This window comes from Rhinolophus sinicus, chromosome 14 (genome assembly GCF_057876585.1).
Source record: "Rhinolophus sinicus isolate RSI-liver-muscle chromosome 14, RSI-T2T, whole genome shotgun sequence".
Taxonomy (NCBI): domain Eukaryota; kingdom Metazoa; phylum Chordata; class Mammalia; order Chiroptera; family Rhinolophidae; genus Rhinolophus; species Rhinolophus sinicus.
The window spans coordinates 16,691,476-16,710,824 of NC_142514.1; the positions used below are offsets into that span (position 1 = coordinate 16,691,476).

The window sequence follows — 19,349 nt, forward strand, 5'->3', positions numbered from 1 at the left end:
GGCCATCTCCTTTTACACCCACCAGCAAAATGCATGAATGTGAGATGGAGATCTTTTTATCACTTCTATTACTTCCATAGCACAAACCTAAAAGGATTTTTTAAAGTACTGACTTTTAAATCTATTCAAATAAGAATAACAAAAATGAAATGAAAGCACCTGTCTGTAAATTCAACTGAGAGGCAAGAGCTGAGTTACTAAAAGATCTGTAGCATCATCTGACAGGTTCTACTTGAGTTTTCCAGGACAGCAAAACACTTAATCAACCCTGGCACGGCTTTCAGAGGATCGAGCCACAAGGGATCAATTTCTCTCTCTCGTTTTCTCTCTGCCTGTAACTGAAACCTCACAGTGATGAGGAAGAGAGGGAGGGAGGGTTAGAAATGGGAAGTTCATTCATAACAAGTATGTATTACACATTGTGTGCTCAAGCACTTTGCTGGACACAGTGGTAAAGAGGAAAGATGTAGAAGTTCCATTCTCGTTCTTGAGTTGCTCATAACCTAGTTGATGGATGCAAGATGGCAACTCTTTCTCTGTCCACCATGTAATGATTGATGCTGTTTTGGATTCTGCCCTTTGCCCTCCTTGTGTTCTGCTCCTCATGCTCTCCCTGGGTCTCATCTGAGCGCATGGTTTCAACTACCCACCATGCCTCCCTCCCACATCACTGCGCCTAGTCTGAGCTCACTCCTAGGCTCCGTACCTGTGTTTTCCAACTACTTCCATCCTCAGCTCATAACTTACATATAGTTCACCTAATGCTCATAACTTACATACAACTCATCAGTAAACTCTGTTAACTTTGCCTTTATAATATAGCCAGAATCATACTATTTTTCACCAATTCCTCCTGACTCTGTCCAACCCATTATCATCTCTGGTCTGCATTATTGCAAGAGCTCTACCAAACCAGCATTGCTCTTATTGCTGTTGCCTGCTCTTTATCATTTCTCTCTTTTGGTAATAGAAACTTGAATTACCTTTGGTAATTTACCTTGAATTACCTTTGGTGAATGTAACCATCAGGGTTCCAGCAGAAGGTTAATCTGAGGGGAGTTTGGTAAAGGTTATTTACAAATGTGTAGGTAGGATTGAGAGAAACAAGAAGGAATGGTGGTGTGATGCTCTGGAATATCTGACAGCCAAGGCCTGGCTCATGTGTTCATCTCTGGAACTGGGGTGAGGTCAGCAGCTCTCAAATCTCATGGACCAAGAACTGGGGAGAGGTGACTTCTTTTTTTTTTAAATTTTATTGGGGAATATTGGGGGACAGTGTTTTTTTCCAGGGCCCATCAGCTCCAAGGCATTGTCCTTCAATCTAGTTGTGGAGGGCGCAGCTTACTGGCCCATGTGGAAATCAAACCGGCAACCTGTTGCTCAGAGCTCACGCTCTATCCAACTGAGCCACCCAGCTGCCCCGAGAGGTGACTTCCGGTGTGAGGTATTTTCTGTTGGTCCCCTCAGAGCTACTCTCCACCCTTCTTCCTGATTTGTGCCCCAGAAGGCTGACCTGCATTGACTGCTTCAGTGGGTCCCTTGTCTTCTGGCTTACAGTTGAATTTATCCAATAGTAGACATTGGGAGGAGATCAGAGGGTTGGAGGAGAATGAAGTAAGGGTGTTATTCCACAGACCCCTTCCCTTCTAGGTCACAGCAGGTTGATTACATACATCTACTGAGGCTTCTGTTAAGTGACTCTTTTCATACAGGTCTCCTAGTTCTGGTAGAGGCTCCCTTCTCTTGGCCTAGAGATGATAATGGGCTCTTTCTGCTGGTAAGGATGTGATTGGAAGTTGTAAGCAGCCATTCTGCCATCTCATTGGGAAAGGCAGCCTGAGAATGAAAAGTCAACAAAAAGGAAATGGAGAACAAAGACTAAATCCTGATGTCACAGTTTGAGCCCCTGGATCCAGCCAGGACTGAAGCCCACGACTTTTCTGTTCTATGAGTCAATGAATTCCATTATTGCTTAACCTAGTTTGACTGGTGTATTGCAGGTGGGGAAAGAGGTGGGGGAAAGACTCTTGAATAATCTTTCTTACTTCCAAAACCAACACAAAGGTATACCTACCATGTTTCCCCGAAAATAAGACCTAGCCGGACAATCAGCTCTAATGTCTTTTGGAACAAAAATGAATACAAGACCGGATCTTTTAATGTCTCTATGCTTTTATTTCTATGGAATGCCCTTTCCCATATTCTCCACCTAGAAAACTCCTACTCAAATAGCCTCTTCACTGCAAAACCTTCCCTTAATTTTCTGGGTAGAATTGCTCACTTCTTCCTCTGCGTTGTCAGCGCTTTGCAAATGCCTCTATGAGCATGTATAAAATTGTACCACCATTAGCTGTTTGCTTATCTGTTTCCACCAGCTGTGAGCCCCTGAAGAGGTAGATTTGGGTGGGACTCACCCTTGCCAGCCCAGGGCCTAATACCTCAGGGAAATTCTGAGTTCAGGCTAAAGCAGTCTTGTTTATTTTCAGACCTTTCAAAGCCATTTCTGAGTTAATGTGCACTATATAGATCCCCAAACGGGTACAGAATGCTGCAGTTTCCAAACTCTTTCGACCTGAACACTCAACTTTTGCCAAAGTTGCTGTGTCAGAGGAATTTAGAGAAGAAAAATTACTGCTGTTCGTAGGGTGACCTTAAAGAAGTGGCTTTCAGTAAGTACCTGTTAAGTGAATGAAAGGGAAGAACTTGGTTAGGTCAAGGTAGGGTGCAGGGGCAGCAAAATTGGAAGCAGCATAAACAACAGAAGTAATGAACAGAAAGCAGCAGGGGGTGATCCATTGGACATTCTCTCTCTGATGGTGCAGGGTCAACAGTTAAGAGTGATTGGGACCATAACCCATCCCCACTTCCGTAGTTTAAATCTAACAGAGATTAGATGTATTCTACACACTTCAATCCTTCCTCCGCCATGCCCCAGGTGCTGAGGGCCTACTTGATTTTGACCTTCAATTTGTTTCACTTTGACTCTGAGGGGCCGATGGGTGGGTGATCAGAACTGATTTTCTTCCAACTGCGCAGGCTTAAGACAAATTCCTTCCTCGTTCTGTGCCTGTTTCCTTCTCTGTGAACTAAGGGAAGAGACCCAGGCTCCCTCCCAAGCTTGGCCCAGATGCCTTGTAAACAAAGTAATAGCTGCCAAACGAAGCCCTACTCCCACCGCTGTAATTTTGGACAACTCATTGAACAGTTTAGGCCTTTGTAACATAAGCATAATTATGCCCCCACTGTCTCCCAGGACTTCTGAAGGAATCACGCGAGACTGCGTGAGCAGTGTTTTGTAAACGGAACATAGAGCACTACAAATGTAATTACAATATTGCACATACGGTGAAACAGAGGCGAGAAAAGGGGGAGGAGGTGCATGGCTGGAGCCGTGGCAGTGTCCCCCGGAGGGGAAGAGCCCAGGATACGGAGTCTCACACGCAAGTTCACCCGACAGCTCGGCTACCTACTAGCTGCCTCTCCTGGGGTAATTAAGCACATGGCAGCCCTTCTTATCTCTACAATATGGATAATAATACCCGATTCGCTGCTTACTTTGAGGTTACCTGAGGTAACGCTTGCAAAGCACGTGGCGCAGTGTACATAGTAACTGGCCCTCAGTACATGTTCATAATATTCCTACTATTCCCGTGACCGATATACGCAGCCGGCAGGAAAAGGCGATATACTATTTCTGGTCACGGTGGAAGACAGAATTGCCAAAGGACCTGTCGTCGTGGGGATACCTCTCGCCCCCGGTACAGACCTACAGCTCAAGCTCGGCCAGAAGGAGAAACACCCAGTCCTGCGGACCAAGTGCGCGCGCGCGCGCCCAGACCCCGCCCCGCCCCCACTCCCGCGCGCCAGGGGCGGGGCCGCTTCCTGCTGGCGTCGGGGCCCCGCGCGACCCCTCCGGGCTGCGGCTCTCGGGCGCCTGCGCCGCGCGCTCCGCCGAAGGAGGGGGCAGGGCGGGGTGGAGCGGGAGCGCGCGGGCCCGGGCGCGCGTGCGCGCGACACCGGCAGCCGGGCTTGTCCCTGACGCCCCTCATTCCTCCGCGCGCGGAGGCGGCCGCTCTCCCCGGCGTCGAGGGCGTGGCAGAGAGGCTGCTAGCACCGGCTCTGCCCCGGCCGCGGCCCGGCTCGTCTCCCCAGACCCGACTCATCGCGGCGCCCCGGTTCCCGCGCAGTGCGGTCGGGCCGCCCCGGCCTCTCGCCTTCCTGCCTGCCTTCCTGCAGCGGCCAAGAGCACAGGTGAGTCTCCCTTGCGCAGGGCGGGGCTAACGCCCGACTTCTCCGAGCAAGGTTTGCAATTAGCACTGGGGAGGGTGGTGGACACGGGGTGCAGGAAGTTAAACCAACAAAACAGGGGGGGAAAAAAAAGAAGAAAGAAAAGGAACGGTCAGCAGATGCCCGGGAGAGGTAGGCACTCCTGTGCCCCAGACCCTAGAGATGCTGCTGCGTGCGTCCTTGTCTCCAGGGTCCAGCCCTTCTGGTGCCCATAGTCTGCTCTGGCAGCTCTGGGGTGGTGTCTTGGAAACAAAACCAAGAAAATGCTTTCCTCGCCACCAGCAATTTTCTCCTAACAACTGTTTGACTCTTGGAAAAGCTGACAGGCCGAACCTGCTCCTGAAGGCAGGAGAGGTGCAATCGGTACAGCATAGGCCTCCACAAGTTGGAAGGCCCTCTTTCTCGCTCCTCCTCTCTCCGTGCTGCACGGATAACCTTCGCATGACTTATTTGCCAACTTCTTGAAACTTGCCTATCTGCTTCCATCTGCTGCCTGGACCGATAGAGCAGTGGTGCCGTGTTTTCAGGTTGCTTCGTTTCAGCTTCCGTGCAAAATCTGATCATCTTCTTCAGGGATTAGGTAGGAGTCTAGGGTAAAGAGCAGTTCAGATCCGTGTTTCACCTGCAAACTGGGATTATGTAGAGTGATGTTTTAGTGTAGTGCTAAAGCCAAAAATATTCGCTCCCCCTTACTGAAAAAATTACCTAGCACACCACATTTATTTGCACTTTTCATAGAACTCAGCATTTAATAAGAAGCAACTGGCATTTGTAGCTGTGATTACATGTGATTTAAAATAATTTATTTTAAGACTATTTTATAAGCTCTGGTTCTATATATTAAATTATAAAAACACAATATTGAGACGGAGGATATAGATGTTTGTGCATCATGCACATTTGTACTTTTTTATTGGGGGTTTTCTATTAGTGTTCTGGAAGTACACTACTGAAGCAGGACCACAAGGAAAGGCCTGAAAACCAAGCACTTTCTTTATCCATGCCATCGGCTTCACATTTTACTGCATTGGCAGCCTGTTTCTTTTCTTTCTTAGCTTGGGAAGAGATTTTATTGCTTTTAAGGAAAACAAGATGTTTCCCACTATTGAATTGTAATATTTGTAATGCTTTTAAACACATGGATGTTAAGGTTTACAAATGAGAACAAATTTTGCATGGTTCTAAAGGATTTGTTGGTTGAAAGACTTAAGCCACACATCATGAAAAACAGTGGATTTGGAAACCCAGTAGGCTGAAGCTTGTGAAATAATGGAAGCTGTCAAGTCCAGTATCATTTGTTATTTAGATCCAGATCCAAAACAATAATAACCCACAGAAGGTGGAGGTCTGACAGTAGATCTCTACTTTTTTCCTAATGTAGTGAGGGAAAATGAATTATATACAGCAGACCAAATAGCATCAGTCTTTTATATCTGTTTCAATTACGCTTTAAAACGTGTTATTTTCATATGTTCTGACAGTTGATTTTTGTCATTTGGTTTCTGTTCTTTCCATCACACTAGCACATACCAGTGTGCCTGGTAAACCTCAATGATTATAACAGGACCAAGTCTAGATTACCTATAACAAGAGGGCATAGGTCATTGAAACACAAAACACAAAAATCTAATTTTCACCTATTTTACTTTACAGTTGCACCAAAAATGTTTCACCACAGCTACTAAAAAGTAGTAAAAATCTACCTACTGTGTTTCCCCGAAAATAAGACCTAGCCAGACAATCAGCTCTAATGTGTCTTTCGGAGCAAAAGCTAATATAAGACCTGGTATTATATTATACCCAGTTATATTATATTTATTATATTATACCCGGTCTTACATAAGACCCGGTCTTATTTTACTATAAGCAACTGACATTTGTATTAATTTTTGCTCCAAAAGATGCATTAGAGCTGATTGTCCAGCTAGGTCTTATTCTCAGGGAAACATGGTATAAGTGGTGAACGAGGAGGGCGTAAAAGATAGAGGCTTGTATGATAGCCATTCAGAACCCCCACGTTGGCAATCCTGAGGGTTTTTTAAAAAATGAAACTTAGTCTAAATTTATAATTTTGAAGTTTTTAAAAGGAATGTAGTAGTTCAACAGTATCCGTGAATATTTTCTTTATATATGAGAGAATAAACAGAAAAACAAAAAGCCAAGTGACTTTTCCAAGTTTATTCAGCAGAGCACTGTAGAAGCTGGAAGTGGGATACTTGCTTGCTTCCGGTATTGTTCAGTAGCATTTTGAACACATCCAAAAATAATAAGTGCACCTAGCTGAGGTGTTTTAAATGTTCACCAAGTTGAGAAGCATACTATTTTGAAACTTATTTTTTTAAAAATATCCTGGAGGAGGAGGAATTTACTTTTCTGATCAGAATTTAAAATACAAAGTCCAATCCATGTGCTTGACATTTTGGCTTGATGGATTCCGTTTGTCACAAGGCTTTTTGTAGCAGAGCAGATGGTCATGCTACTTAGAGTTTTCCACTCATTGGATGTTTCCATGAAGAAACAATGTGCCAGAAGCCAGCCACAGCTACAGTTGCGCTGGAGATGATGCTAAACCCTGATTAGCACAGACCTTTGCTTACAGAAGCTGGAGGATATTCGCCCAGTGCTTTCCCTGTTGAACCAGTCAGTATTTCCCTGGGTTAATAAATTGAGGGGCAGTTTAGTCTTGTAGTGGTAGGAGTTGGAGCAGAATTAGCCACAAACCCAGTAATAACAGCATGGAAACAATATACTTTTGTAATTATTTTTCTTAATAAAACCAAGCTACTTTGTAAGTATCAGCTGAGTTATCCTATAAGATGATTTCTTTACACATGTGCTAGGATTGTCATTTCTACTGGCTGACTTTAATCTTATCTCTTTTTCTGTTAAAATCTAATTGCATTTAGAATGTTAGTAAATTATGAAATAGTTGAAGTTATATCCAAAACAATCTCATGGCTTGCCCTTAGCAAGAGAACCATCATCTGAAAGATAATGTCTCTAATACTGTGTGTACTGAATTACAACATAACAATTCTGTGAGGCCCATAAAAAAATCACCGTGGCCTTTTTCAGCTAGTTCTGTTTTAAAATCTTTAAATGTTTTCACACAGGAGCCGTATAGCTACTGCCAGAGGTTGCTCTGGACCTGGTTTTATTGATAGGTTTGTGAGTGAACAGTTTTCTTGAAATGATACAGTGTTAGTTTTATTTTTGTAGCCATTTTGTTGCTCGGAACTAGATTGTTTGGGTATATATATTTTTCTCATTTTATTGTTTTAATATCAGTTTCACCGATTTTTCTGATATTATTGGGGTCCTTTTCAACCCAACAATGCATTGACATAGGCTGTGCCTATGTAAAAATAATTATTGGGTACCAACTATATGCAAAGCATTATTCTGAGCACTTAGCATGTATTCTCTCATTCAATCTTAATATACAAGGATTATTATTATTATCCCCATTTTATAGTTGAGGAAACAAAAGGAAGACAGTAATTTACCTCACAGAGTACTGGGGGAGCCAGAGGGTATGAGTAAATCTAGAAAAATCTGATTATGGAGACTGATACAGGTCTAATGGGATATACTTAAAGACTGTTCACACTTGTTTGCAGTTACTGTGGTATTTTATCCATCCATCTTTTAAAAGTGTACCAAATATACAGTAATGCATATGTGAAGAAAATGCAGCAAGACTATAAAGATGATTGAACTGTCTTGGGACAGAAGGCAAATAATTTAACAACAATCTAAAAAATATTGAAGAAAAAATAGCTATAAAGGACATTATTGGGGTAACTGACAAAATCTGAATATAGACTCTGATTTAGATAATAGTATTATGTCAATTTTAAATTTCCTGGTTATGATAATTATACTTTGGTCTCTGTTAGAAAATAATCTTGTTCTTACTGAAGTATTTAGGAGTAAAGGAGGCACACTCATCTGACTTAGTGGTTCAAGGGGGATATATATGTATAAAAATAGAGAGTGATTTTAAAAATGGGCAAAAATGGAAGTCCTTGGTAAGTCTGGGTAAAGAATATACAGGAATTCCTTGTACTACTCTTACATCTTATCTGTTTGAAATGATATCCACCCCCCCCAAAAAAAAAAAAGTTACCCAAAAATGAAGGTAGAAAACAGGAAATGAAGGTGCAACATTCTAAGAATTTTTTTTTTTTTTAAGTCAGGTGTAGAATTGTTTCCTGTGCTCTGATGTTTTTTTCTTTTTTCTTTTTTAGGGGTTGGAGGAAGGAACTTGACACAAACAAAAAGTCTTACCAAAAATAGCTTGACTTTCTCAAATTTCAAAATCTAGCCACTCAGAACTCCCCAACTCTCCAACCTCTAAAAAACCAGGCACAGTATTTTCCTCCGCTCTTTTTAATGGGTTGGGGGGTAGGAGATGAAGGACATTAGTGCCTCTAAGAGATAGATACAAAGGTGATCCACTTTTAGTCATACTAAAAGTTAAATTGGGTTGGTTGTATCGTTTCCCTGCCTGAAAACGGTCACTGGCATGGTGATATATTGACTGGCCTTTATGTCAGAACTCGGTAACCTTGTTTTCTCAAGGCGACCTGTCCCATACCTACCTTTCTGGCTTTGTCTCATGCCACCCCTGCCAAAGAGGGTACCTTCTGGCCACACTGGACCCCATGATCTTTGCGCATACTGGTCCTTTTGTCTTCCTGCCTTTGTCCATCAAGTGGTGGCTTTGCTTGGGATGCACTCCATTCTTTTCCTGCTGAAATTCTGTTCATCCTGTAAGTCTCACCATAACTTCCTTTGGAAAGCTGTCTCTAATTTCATGCAGAGTGAAATTTTCCTTTGTCTTTGCTGCCATGTCAGTGGTGTGAACACAGTGCTATCTGCTTTCCTTCAGCAGTCCTGATTAAGCCGACATTGTGAGCTAGAGACTGCCAGGGCCTGGGGTTTCAAAGGCTCTCACAGTCTGGTGGTAGCTGGGAGTGGTTTGTAAACAAATCATAAGATAAGTATATGACAGAGAAATGAGCAAAGTACTGTGAGAACTACAACTCTACCTGACAACTCAGTCTTGAAGAAAAGCTTACAATGAAAGCCACAATGAGATACCATCTTTCCCTCCCCAGGTCCATTTCCAGAGAAGAGATTTCCAGCACAATAATCTAATTAAATGAATAAGTTTAAAACAGTTGTAGTACCTGTGGGCTACCCAAGTATATATATCCAATAGAAAGCTGACAATAGAAGTGTAGAACTGAGGAGAGAGAGGTTGAGTCCGGATATATAAATCACAGCGCAGTGATTTTCAGTGTGCGTAGGCAGGGAAGACCTCAGGGCAGACTACAGTCTCAAGGCCGTGTACTTTTCCCAAACTACCCATCCCCTTTGCCTAAGATTCTGCTCTTGCTTCCCCCTCAACTTTGGTGACATCCTTCCTGGCTGAAGAATCATTGTATGAAACGAGATAGCATAGATACATACACACATGCTATGTGTATGCACCAGAGGGAGGCAGAAAACAAAGTTGAGAAGCACTGGTGGTAAAGTAGTTAAATGCTTGGGTGCAGATACAACCACCCAGGAAGAGGAAGAGGAGGAAGAGCATGGGAGGAAACCTCAAAGAGACGAAGCTGTAAAGAGGTTGTAAAAGGCGAGTGGAGGAAGAGGAGCCAGAGACAAAGACAGTTGGCGAGCAAGGAGAGGCAGGAAGGCCTGGGACCTAGAAGCCAGGGGCACAGGGAGGTCCCAGAGTGACTGGGTGGGCGGAAGGGTCTCGTGCTGCAGGGATGGCCTGAGGCCCGAAATTAGGTTCCAACTGTGAGGAAACCATTGCTGTCCACACTGAGGGCATTTTCAGCTGACAGGTAGTGGCAGTGCAGTCCGCTGCACCGAATTCAGGAAGTTGAGGAAGTGAACACAGCAAATACAGGTTACTCTTTCCAGGAAGTTGGACAGAAAGGGGAAGGAGAGACAGACAGGTAGATTGAGGAGAAGGTAGAATCTGAAAGAAAGGTTTTCTTTCTTTACTATTGGGCGGTAGCGATGGGAAATCTTGAATAGGTATGTTTGCTCAGAAGAGGGACAGGTGGAGGAGAAATTAAAAGTGTAGGAGCCAGTGAATGGAACAAGGTCCGTTAGGAATGGTCAGCATCATGGAGAAGAAATTTCTTGCTTTGTGGGAGCTCCTTGGGGATAATAACCATGTCTTATTTATCTTATATATCCCTAGTACCCTGTTTCCCTGAAAATATGACCTAGCTGGACAATCAGCTCTAATGCGTTCTTTGGAGCAAAAATTAATATAAGACCCGATATTATATTAATATTATATATTGTATAAGACCGGGTCTTATAGTAAAGTAAGACTAGGTCTTTATATTAATCTTTTGGAAAAGATGCATTGGAGCTGATTATCTGCCTAGGTCTTATTTTCAGGGAAACACAGTGATGCCTGACATGCAATAGGCATTCAGAAAATGTTTATAAAAATGAGCAAAGATTTTGCTTTTTAGAATTAGTCTCTCCTGATTGACGTAGTAGAATAGCAACAACAACAATGAAAAGCCCATGATTTTTATCCTGGAATTAGCATTCTGTACCGTACTCTATATAAGCAATATATTTGCGGCCTGTGTTCTTTGAAATAAAGGGAAAATAACAAAGTGGGTAACACTGAGGTAGCACTAATTATGATCACTTAATTTTTCTGTGCCCGGTAATATTTCTTAAATTCTGTTTCAGCATCTTGAAATGTGTTATGTTCAAGGCGCTCTGCTTGGTGGGCCTGGGGTGCAGGTCATTGGAAGAGACAGACATGCACATAAATAGTCCATATAAGACAGTCTGTTCCATTGTTTAACAGAAGGACACTGTCAGCTCCATGGCTTGGGCTTAAAATTACTGATTTTTAAAAGTTGAGAAAAAGGACATATTTTGATTGTCTATGTCAGATTTTGCCTGCCGTAAATACCTCTAATACTAACAAAGACTGACTTTAGAGAGAACCTTTGGTTCTGTGTAACTTGATTCATTGAGATTCTTTGAAAAGAACAAATTGGTTAAGAAAGGTAAAGTCAGCTCATCGCAGACCATATTTCAGGGTGCAGATGGTGAGTGAATCAGTGTGGGTTTTATTCTGTGCCAGTTTCAGTGTTGTAGACCTAAAACCCAAACAAATATGTGAAGGCAGTTCTGGTTCCTATTTTCCTTCCTACTGCTTGTAAACTCGTGTACATATTGATATTATCTCATTTTGTATTATCTCCCCCCCCCCCAATTTTACTAGAAAACTTTCTGCCTTTTTTTGGTAATACGTCATTGCCAGTGAACTATATTACAGAAAATATGCCAAGCAAATCAATGTAGCATATACAGAATTCATTTACGGGGACTATAATGAGTTGATTGAAACGCTGATTTATCTTTCCTGAATAAAAGTGCTTTCTTTGATGAACTGCTGTCTTGAGAATTGATTGGAACGTTATTGGGCCCTCAAAGTCTTACCTCTGTTGTTTTCTTTTTTTTTTAACAGTAGATCCCTGGTAGACATCTTAGAACTTTAAAAACGGAAAAGACCTGCTTTTAGGGGATAATGCTGAGGGACACTATGAAATCTTGGAATGATAGCCAGTCAGATCTCTGTAGCAGTGACCAAGAAGAGGAAGAAGAGATGATTTTTGGTGAAAATGAAGATGATTTGGAAGAGATGATGGATTTAAGTGATCTGCCTACCTCACTTTTTGCTTGCAGTGTCCATGAAGCAGTGTTTGAGGTGCAAGAGCAGAAGGTAGGCATATATCCTGCCTTTCCCTGCATTTGCTAGTGTGTTGACTTGTGTGTGGATTCGGGAAAACAGCAGATGGCTGCTCCTTTGCAAAGTTTGTTACTGGTCCGTGACAAGTACAGAAAGCAGTCATCAACCTTTACGCATGGCTGCAGCATTTTCATTTTTTTTAAATAAGAGTATCAGTCTACAACAGAGAGGAAATATTTAAAAACCAATCTTTCCCCACAAATATTTTGAGAAGTACTGCTTTATAGTGAACTTTGAATCAGGTCTTATTAAGTGCATTCATTCATTTATTCATTTTTGGAGCCTGCAGTTAAGAAAAAGCTAGTGATTTTTAGCGTGGCTTCCTATTACTTGGGAGTAAATTCACAAAAGAAGGAGTTAATTTAAGTGTTTTCCTGGGGTTAATTACATAATTAGGACTATATGATTTCATTGTAACAGAGTTGTTAACATTTGTTTTATTTCAGTTTGACTGGGGCAAAATGATTGAGTTTATTTATTTGTTTGTTTATTTATTTATTTATTTTTTTAAGGAAGGCGCAGCTCACAGTGGCCCATGCAGGTATCGAACCAGCAACCTTTGTGCTACCAGCACCACACTCCAACCAACTGAGCTTACTGGCCACCCTCTGAGTTTATTTTTTAAAGGTTACTCTCCTTTAGTTCATTTATTATTTACCTGGAAAGAGAGAGGTTTTCTGTGTTCATTTTTCCATCATGACCTCACAAAAGCCTACGTAGTCCTACAGAAGCTGAAATATTTCTGGCATTGGTATAAATTTTGCATGTTCTAAGATTTTTTTTCTCAAAATGCTATCACCGGCCCTTTAATTTTCTCTCTGTGCACTCAAAGCATTTTCCTACCAGTAACTTTTCTTGAAGCAGAACTCCATATAGTCTGACTCAGTATATACTCGAGTGCCCCCACTGGGTCAGGCACTGGGCCAGTCGTTTCAGGGGACAGAGCAGAAATTAAAACAGCACCTGCCTCAGACGGTTTACAATAGAGATGACAAGAAACTTGATGTAAGATGGAATACTAGCCTTTAGAGACACTTGAAAGTACATTGGGGTGTCAGAGGAGACAGGATCACAGCCAGCTGGACTAAAAGACCTGATGAGGAGATGGCATTTGGGAAGAGCTGTGAGAGTTGAGTAGGAGTTTAGCAGGGAAGGGAAAGGGAATTCTGGCCAGAGGGAACAGAATGAGCAAAAGAGCTGAATTAGCAGAGTGTGGACCCCCTCAGGGAGTGGCAAGCAGTTCTGTGTGGCTGGTGCATAGGTGAGATGTAGCCAAAGTCAAGAGAAATCGGGCTGGAAAGGTGAGTGCGCGGCATCCTATAAAGCTCAAGAGCTTGCCCTGCTGTGGTACATAATCTGAGTAAAGGAGTGTTGATCAGAATTACACGTTAGAAAACTCAGCTGACAACGTGTGAATGGCAGAGTGGCGGAAGGAGAGTTAGAAGCAGGGAGCCAGTTAGGAGATAATACATATATGCTCCTGCAGTAAACCTGCCTGGAGAGGCTGACGACCCGGAAATGGGACAAGGGAGAGGGAATGCAGCCACCAATTTGTATCTTGGGTTTGTTTTTTTCCGTTTACAAATGCTATTTTCTTCCCCAATTCAGTCATAATGTAGAAATTTGAAAATCGTACTAATGTTCTCATACCTTCCAAGAGCTCTAAATTTTCATATAATAATTACATTAGCCTTGTTTATTTTTGATTGTGAGAAACCACATGTATTACTAGTTTATCTTAAAGTTATAGTCATCAGAATTCATTCAAGAAACTTCACAGGGGCAGCCAGTTAGCTCAGTTGGTTAGAGCACGATGTTCATAACACCAGGGTTGCCGGTTCGATCCCCACATGGGCCACTGTGAGCTGCGCCCTCCACAACTAGATTGAAACAACTACTTGACTTGGAGCTGATGGGTCCTGGAAAAACACACTTAAATAAATAAAAGTTTTTTAAAAAATTTAAAAGAAAAAAAGAAACTTCACAATCTTATCTGTTCCAACTTTTTTAAACTGTAGCCTGGAAACTTTTTTAACTTGACAAAGTGGTGAATTCCTGTTGGGTTTCATTTTAAAAACTATTTGAAGTTACAGCTAACCTAAATTTATGTTGGAAATCATATCAGCGAAATTCTAGTAGCAGCTCAGTGGATTTCCGGTTATATACAATTCTTAGTCATAGTAAATTTTATATAAAGCCTTAATGGTAATAACTGAAACTATAAACTAAAATGTTTATATAAAAAAAAGTTATATGTGGATCATCAGTTGGATATAAAATGTGAGGAGAATCAAATGTTTCCTTTACATTTTTCTTCTCACTACCAATGTCTTATTTTGCTTTAATTTCTCCTGGAATAACCCGTGTATGCAGATCATCCACATATGTGCAAAAAAACAAAGCCTATTAAATATTATTGCAATTATGTCCTTTATTTTCAAAAGAATTTTAAGGGTTTTTTCCTGACTTTGAAAGGTTTTTGTCTTTATAATTGTTGGAGCGAGCTTTTACCCCCTTCTGAACAGTAGACTAAAGAACACAGGTACCATTTTCACGTACAGGTGAATCTTTGTTTTAGATTGCTAGATTCTGGCTCTACATTTTCATGAATGTTTCTTGAACATAGTGTCTGTGAGGTAGGAAAGGAAAAGTAAAGAATATGATAAACTGTAAGAAAAATAAACTGAGGAGAAGGCTTATCTTTCATTCCTATGTCTGCAGCAGCACGGGTGTTAGTTTTTATGCATCTGCTCAGCTCATCAGTAGCCCCAGCAGGAGCACCACAGGGTTAGGACCCCATTTTTCTCTAACAGGTTTGGATTTGTCCCAGTGTGATTTTATTGACTTGTTTACAACTCCGGTTTTCCCTTTCTTACAGTAAGGAAAAATTAAGCAGCCTTCTGATTTGAACATGAGAGGCTTTCAAAATACAATTTAGGTTTTTATATAAGAAATGGGACTGTTTTCTTCTTTCTGTTTTAGGTCTATTTCTGAGGGGACTCGTTAAATGTTAATGCAAAGTAATATTCTAGATAGGACTGACTTTATAAAGAGATGCATATGGCTTTTGGATTATAGTTCCTTTGCAAAGTACTGCCCTGAAACTGTCTCTACTGACCTGCTCACTCTAGAATATTTTGAGTTGTTTTTCTAATGATGATGGTAGCGGTATGTGAAGATACCTCTGTTTGCTCTCCTGGTCTTGATTTGTGATCAGTGACACTCAGCATCTGCTACAGTTCCCAGTGCAGGGTAACACCTGTTACATGTTTGTTGAATGAATGGACTCTCTGAGATGGTTGTTGAGGATTAGTGATGCAGTGATGTGGTGAAGAAACAGAATTACAAGCTGAGGGAAGTTAAGTAGTACTTAGGAGACTTCATCTGAAATTATGATCCCAGATACACGGGCCCAGTTTACTTTGTGGTCTGTGTAATCAGTCATATGCACAATATAAATCTTTCTATCAAGCATTTGGTTCTAACCCTCCACTTCAAAAAGAATAGAAAATATTATTTAAGAAAATTAAATGATCTTTGGAAGTTAACTGAATACACTGATTCTCTGGTTTTTAGACTAAATCAGTTGTGTGTTTTCTGACACAACCTTCAATCTGGAAGAAGTAAATCCTTTGAGAAAAGTGATTTGTTTTAAATTTGGAAATTGAAAAAGGGTATTCAAAGGAAGAATGTTTCTGTTACAGTGAACTGTTTTTTGAACAGTGCCTAGAACATAATAAAGTTTCAATAGCTATTTGTTTAATTGAACCTGTAGTACATTCTGGCAATAAACAAATAAATAGAAAGACATCTTGTGTCCATGGACTGGGAGACTTAATATTGTTAAGATATCAATACTACTGAAAGCAGTCTACAAATTCAATGCAATCAATTCCTATCAAAATCCCAATCGATGACATTTCTTGTCAATTTAGAAAAACTCATCCTAAAACTCATACTAGTATCACAAGAGACCCCATAAAGCCAAAACAATCTTCAAAAAGAAGAAAGTTGGAGGACTCATACTTTCTGTTTTCAGAACTTAATACAAAGCTATAGTGGTCAAAACAGTGTGGTACTTACATGTCAATTATGTCTCAGTAAAACATAAAATAAAAAAAATAAAATAAACCAATGTGATACTGGCATAAAGAAAGATGTATTGACCAGTGGAATAGAACAGAAACCCCAGAAATAAACCCTTGCCTGTGTGTCAAAATGATTTTGAACAAGGGTGCCCAGACCATTCAATAGGAAATGGACAGTCTTTTCAACAAATGGTGCTGGGAAAACTGAATATTCACATGCAAAAGAACGAAGTTGGACTCTTACACCATATACAAAAATTAATTCAAAGTGGATCAAAGACCTAAATGTAAGAGCTAAAACTATGAAATTCTTGGAAGAAAACATAAAGGAAGAGCTTGACGTTGGATTTGGCAATAATTTCTTGGCTACAACACCAAAAGCACAGGCAACAACAGAAGAAATGAACTTCTAAATTAAATACGTATTCCTCAAAGGTCACTATCAACAGTGAAAAGGCAACCTACAGAATGAGAGAAAGTATGTTCAAATCAATATCTGATAAGGGATTAGTATCTAGAATATATGAAAGAACTCCTAAAACTCAAAAACAAAATAAAAATCCAATTGAAAAATGGGCAAAGGACTTGAATAGACATTTCTCCAAAGACGATACATAAACTGCCGATAAGCACATAAAAATGTGCTCAACGTCACTAATAATTAGGGAAATATAACCCAGAATCACAATGAGATACCACTTCATACCCATTAGGATGGCTGTTACCATAAAAAGAAAAAACAATTGTTGACAAGCATGTGGAGAAGTTGGAACTCGTGTATGTGGGGATGTAAAATGGTGTAGCTGCTGTGGAAAACAGTATGGCAGTTACCATATGATCCAGCAATTCTGCTTCTGGGTATATACATGAAAGAATTGAAAGGGACTCGAACAGATATTGGTGCACCAATGTTTATAGCAACGTAATTCACAATAGCCAAAAGGTGGAAACAACCCACAGGTTACCGATGGAGGAATAAACAAAATGCAGTATGTATACATACAATGGAATATTATTCAGCCTTAAAAGTGAATGAGGGGTGGCCCGTTAGCTCAATTGATTAGAGCGTGGTGCTGACAACATCAAGTTTACCGGTTCGATCCCCACATGGGCCACTGTGAGCTGTGTCCTCCTTAAAATAATAATAATAAATAATTAATTATAAAAGGCATCTTTAAAAAAAAAGTGAATGAAATTCTGATACATGCTACAGCATGGTTGAGCCTTGGAAGACATTTCGCTGAGTGAAATAAGCCAGACACAAGGACAAATAATGACATGAGCCACCTAGAGCAGTCAGATTCATAGACAGAGATAGTAGAATGGTGGTTGCCAGGGGCTGGACTGAGAGGGGAAATGGGAAATTATAGTTTAAGGGATAGAGTTTCAATTTGGGAAGATGAAAAGGTTCGGAAGATAGATGACAGTGATGGTCACAGTGTGAATATACTTAATGCCACTGAATTGTACACTTAAAAATGATTAAAATGGTAAATTTTGTGTTATGTATATTTTACTACAATAGAAAATAATCCATTTTTTGAGTTATTCTTTGTAATATGCTTTTATATATAATGTACAAAAACATTTTAAATATAAGTAATATACTTTTATATATACACAGAAGTATATGTACACATACAGCATGCATACATTGAGTATGTAATATGTATGCATTGGACACCTCTTTTGCCCCACTTACATCCTCTTGGCCCACCTTTTCAGAGCAGCTGGCCTCTGCTGCACTGTGGATATCTCCCTGTCCCAGCATTTCTCTGCTGCCTGTGTGAAGTTGCTCAGCCTTACTGATGCATGTGCAGACATGGGGGTGTGAAGGAGTTAACAACTCACCAAGCATCCCTTGACCAGTGGGAGACTAAAGCCAGTGAAAAACTCCCTCCTCTTCTGACAAGCTGACAAGTTCTGAGGCTTCTAGCAGGTTCAAGCCCAGTTTCCCACAGGTGGCCAGCTTGATAACACAACCTGGAGGGAAGGACTGGCTTTCCCTCCTTCCCTGTTCCACTGTTCGCACTCTCGTCCTGTAGGGTCACTTCCCAAAATAAGTTCCTCAAGTGTGTGTCCTTGTCCTGGCATCTGCTTTGACAAGGAGCCCAGGTAAGACAAGTGAATAACTTCAAGTTTGGTTATTCCCCTTGTGTGGAGGCACCATCCCAGGCTCTCAAAAAAGAAGGACAATTTTTAGGTTATGTAAAAAAGAATAAAGACTAATATAAAGAAAACCCACGTGCCCACGCAGTTTAGCAAACAAAATTTTACTGATACAATTGAACCCCCTATGTCTCCCCTTAGAGGTCACCATTATCCTGAAATCAGTGTTTATCATTTCCCATGCAACTTTAACTTTGAAACATATGAAATTGAAATGTTAAATTTGTAGGTCAAATATTGGTATTTCTTCTGATTCATCCTAATACTGTGTGTGTGTGTGCATACTATTTTAAAATTTTTCTCTATATTTTGTTGACATTTTTATTTAGAAAGGAATCTACATAAAACTGTTAGAGCTAGCAATAAACATTTGGAATTTGAAATTTAAAAACATTACTATTTACAGTAGTACCATGAAATACTCAAACAGAAATCTAACATTATGTGCAGGATCTGTCCACTAAAAATTAAAACACTAGTGAAATACATAGTATTTGATGTTATTTTAAATTTTGTATAAATGGCATAATTGTATACGTTCTTTACCCATATCTGTACGGTTAATCCATATTGAAATATATATTCAGTTTCACTTGCTGTATAGTATCCTAATTTACAAATATACCGTCATTTATTCACCCATTCTCTGTTAGACATTTAGGTTGTTTTTGATACGTTGCTACTGCAGCAGTGATGCTGGAAATGTTCTGTGTACCCTGTGTATGTGTGTGTGTGTGGGGGGGGGTGGTCTCAGGGTCTGTACCAGACTGATGTTGCTGGCTTGTAGGTTGTGCTCCTTCCATCTTAGCAGATACTGTCAGATAGTCTCTAATTGTGTCTGTCTGTATTCCTACCAGCCACGTGTAAGAATTCCCATTGCTCCACAGCCTCACCAGTACTTCATATTGTCAGAATTTTAAGTTTTTGCCAGTCTGGTAATTAACATTTTTTTTTACTTTTTAATGCATTTTTGGATAAACTGTAGATGAATGCGT

The 19,349-nt window shown here is 40.6% G+C and overlaps 1 protein-coding gene across 4 annotated transcripts in view; it reads left to right on the forward strand.

The window, feature by feature from the left end:
* Positions 1-3,998: 3,998 nt before the first annotated feature.
* RCAN3 (regulator of calcineurin 3) overlaps positions 3,999-19,349 on the forward strand; it is a 31,370-nt gene continuing 16,019 nt past the window's right edge. Inside the window, exons 1-3 of one of the 4 annotated variants that reach the window (XM_088790535.1) lie at positions 4,113-4,251; positions 8,538-8,655; positions 11,816-12,070. In XM_088790535.1, coding sequence (XP_088646661.1) covers positions 11,876-12,070 — 195 coding nt within the window. In that variant the 5' untranslated portion in view covers positions 4,113-4,251; positions 8,538-8,655; positions 11,816-11,875. Of the gene's footprint in view, positions 4,252-8,537; positions 8,656-9,851; positions 9,973-11,815; positions 12,071-19,349 lie in introns of all 4 variants that reach the window. The other 3 variants (XM_088790536.1, XM_088790534.1, XM_088790537.1) reach the window with 3 other exon arrangements.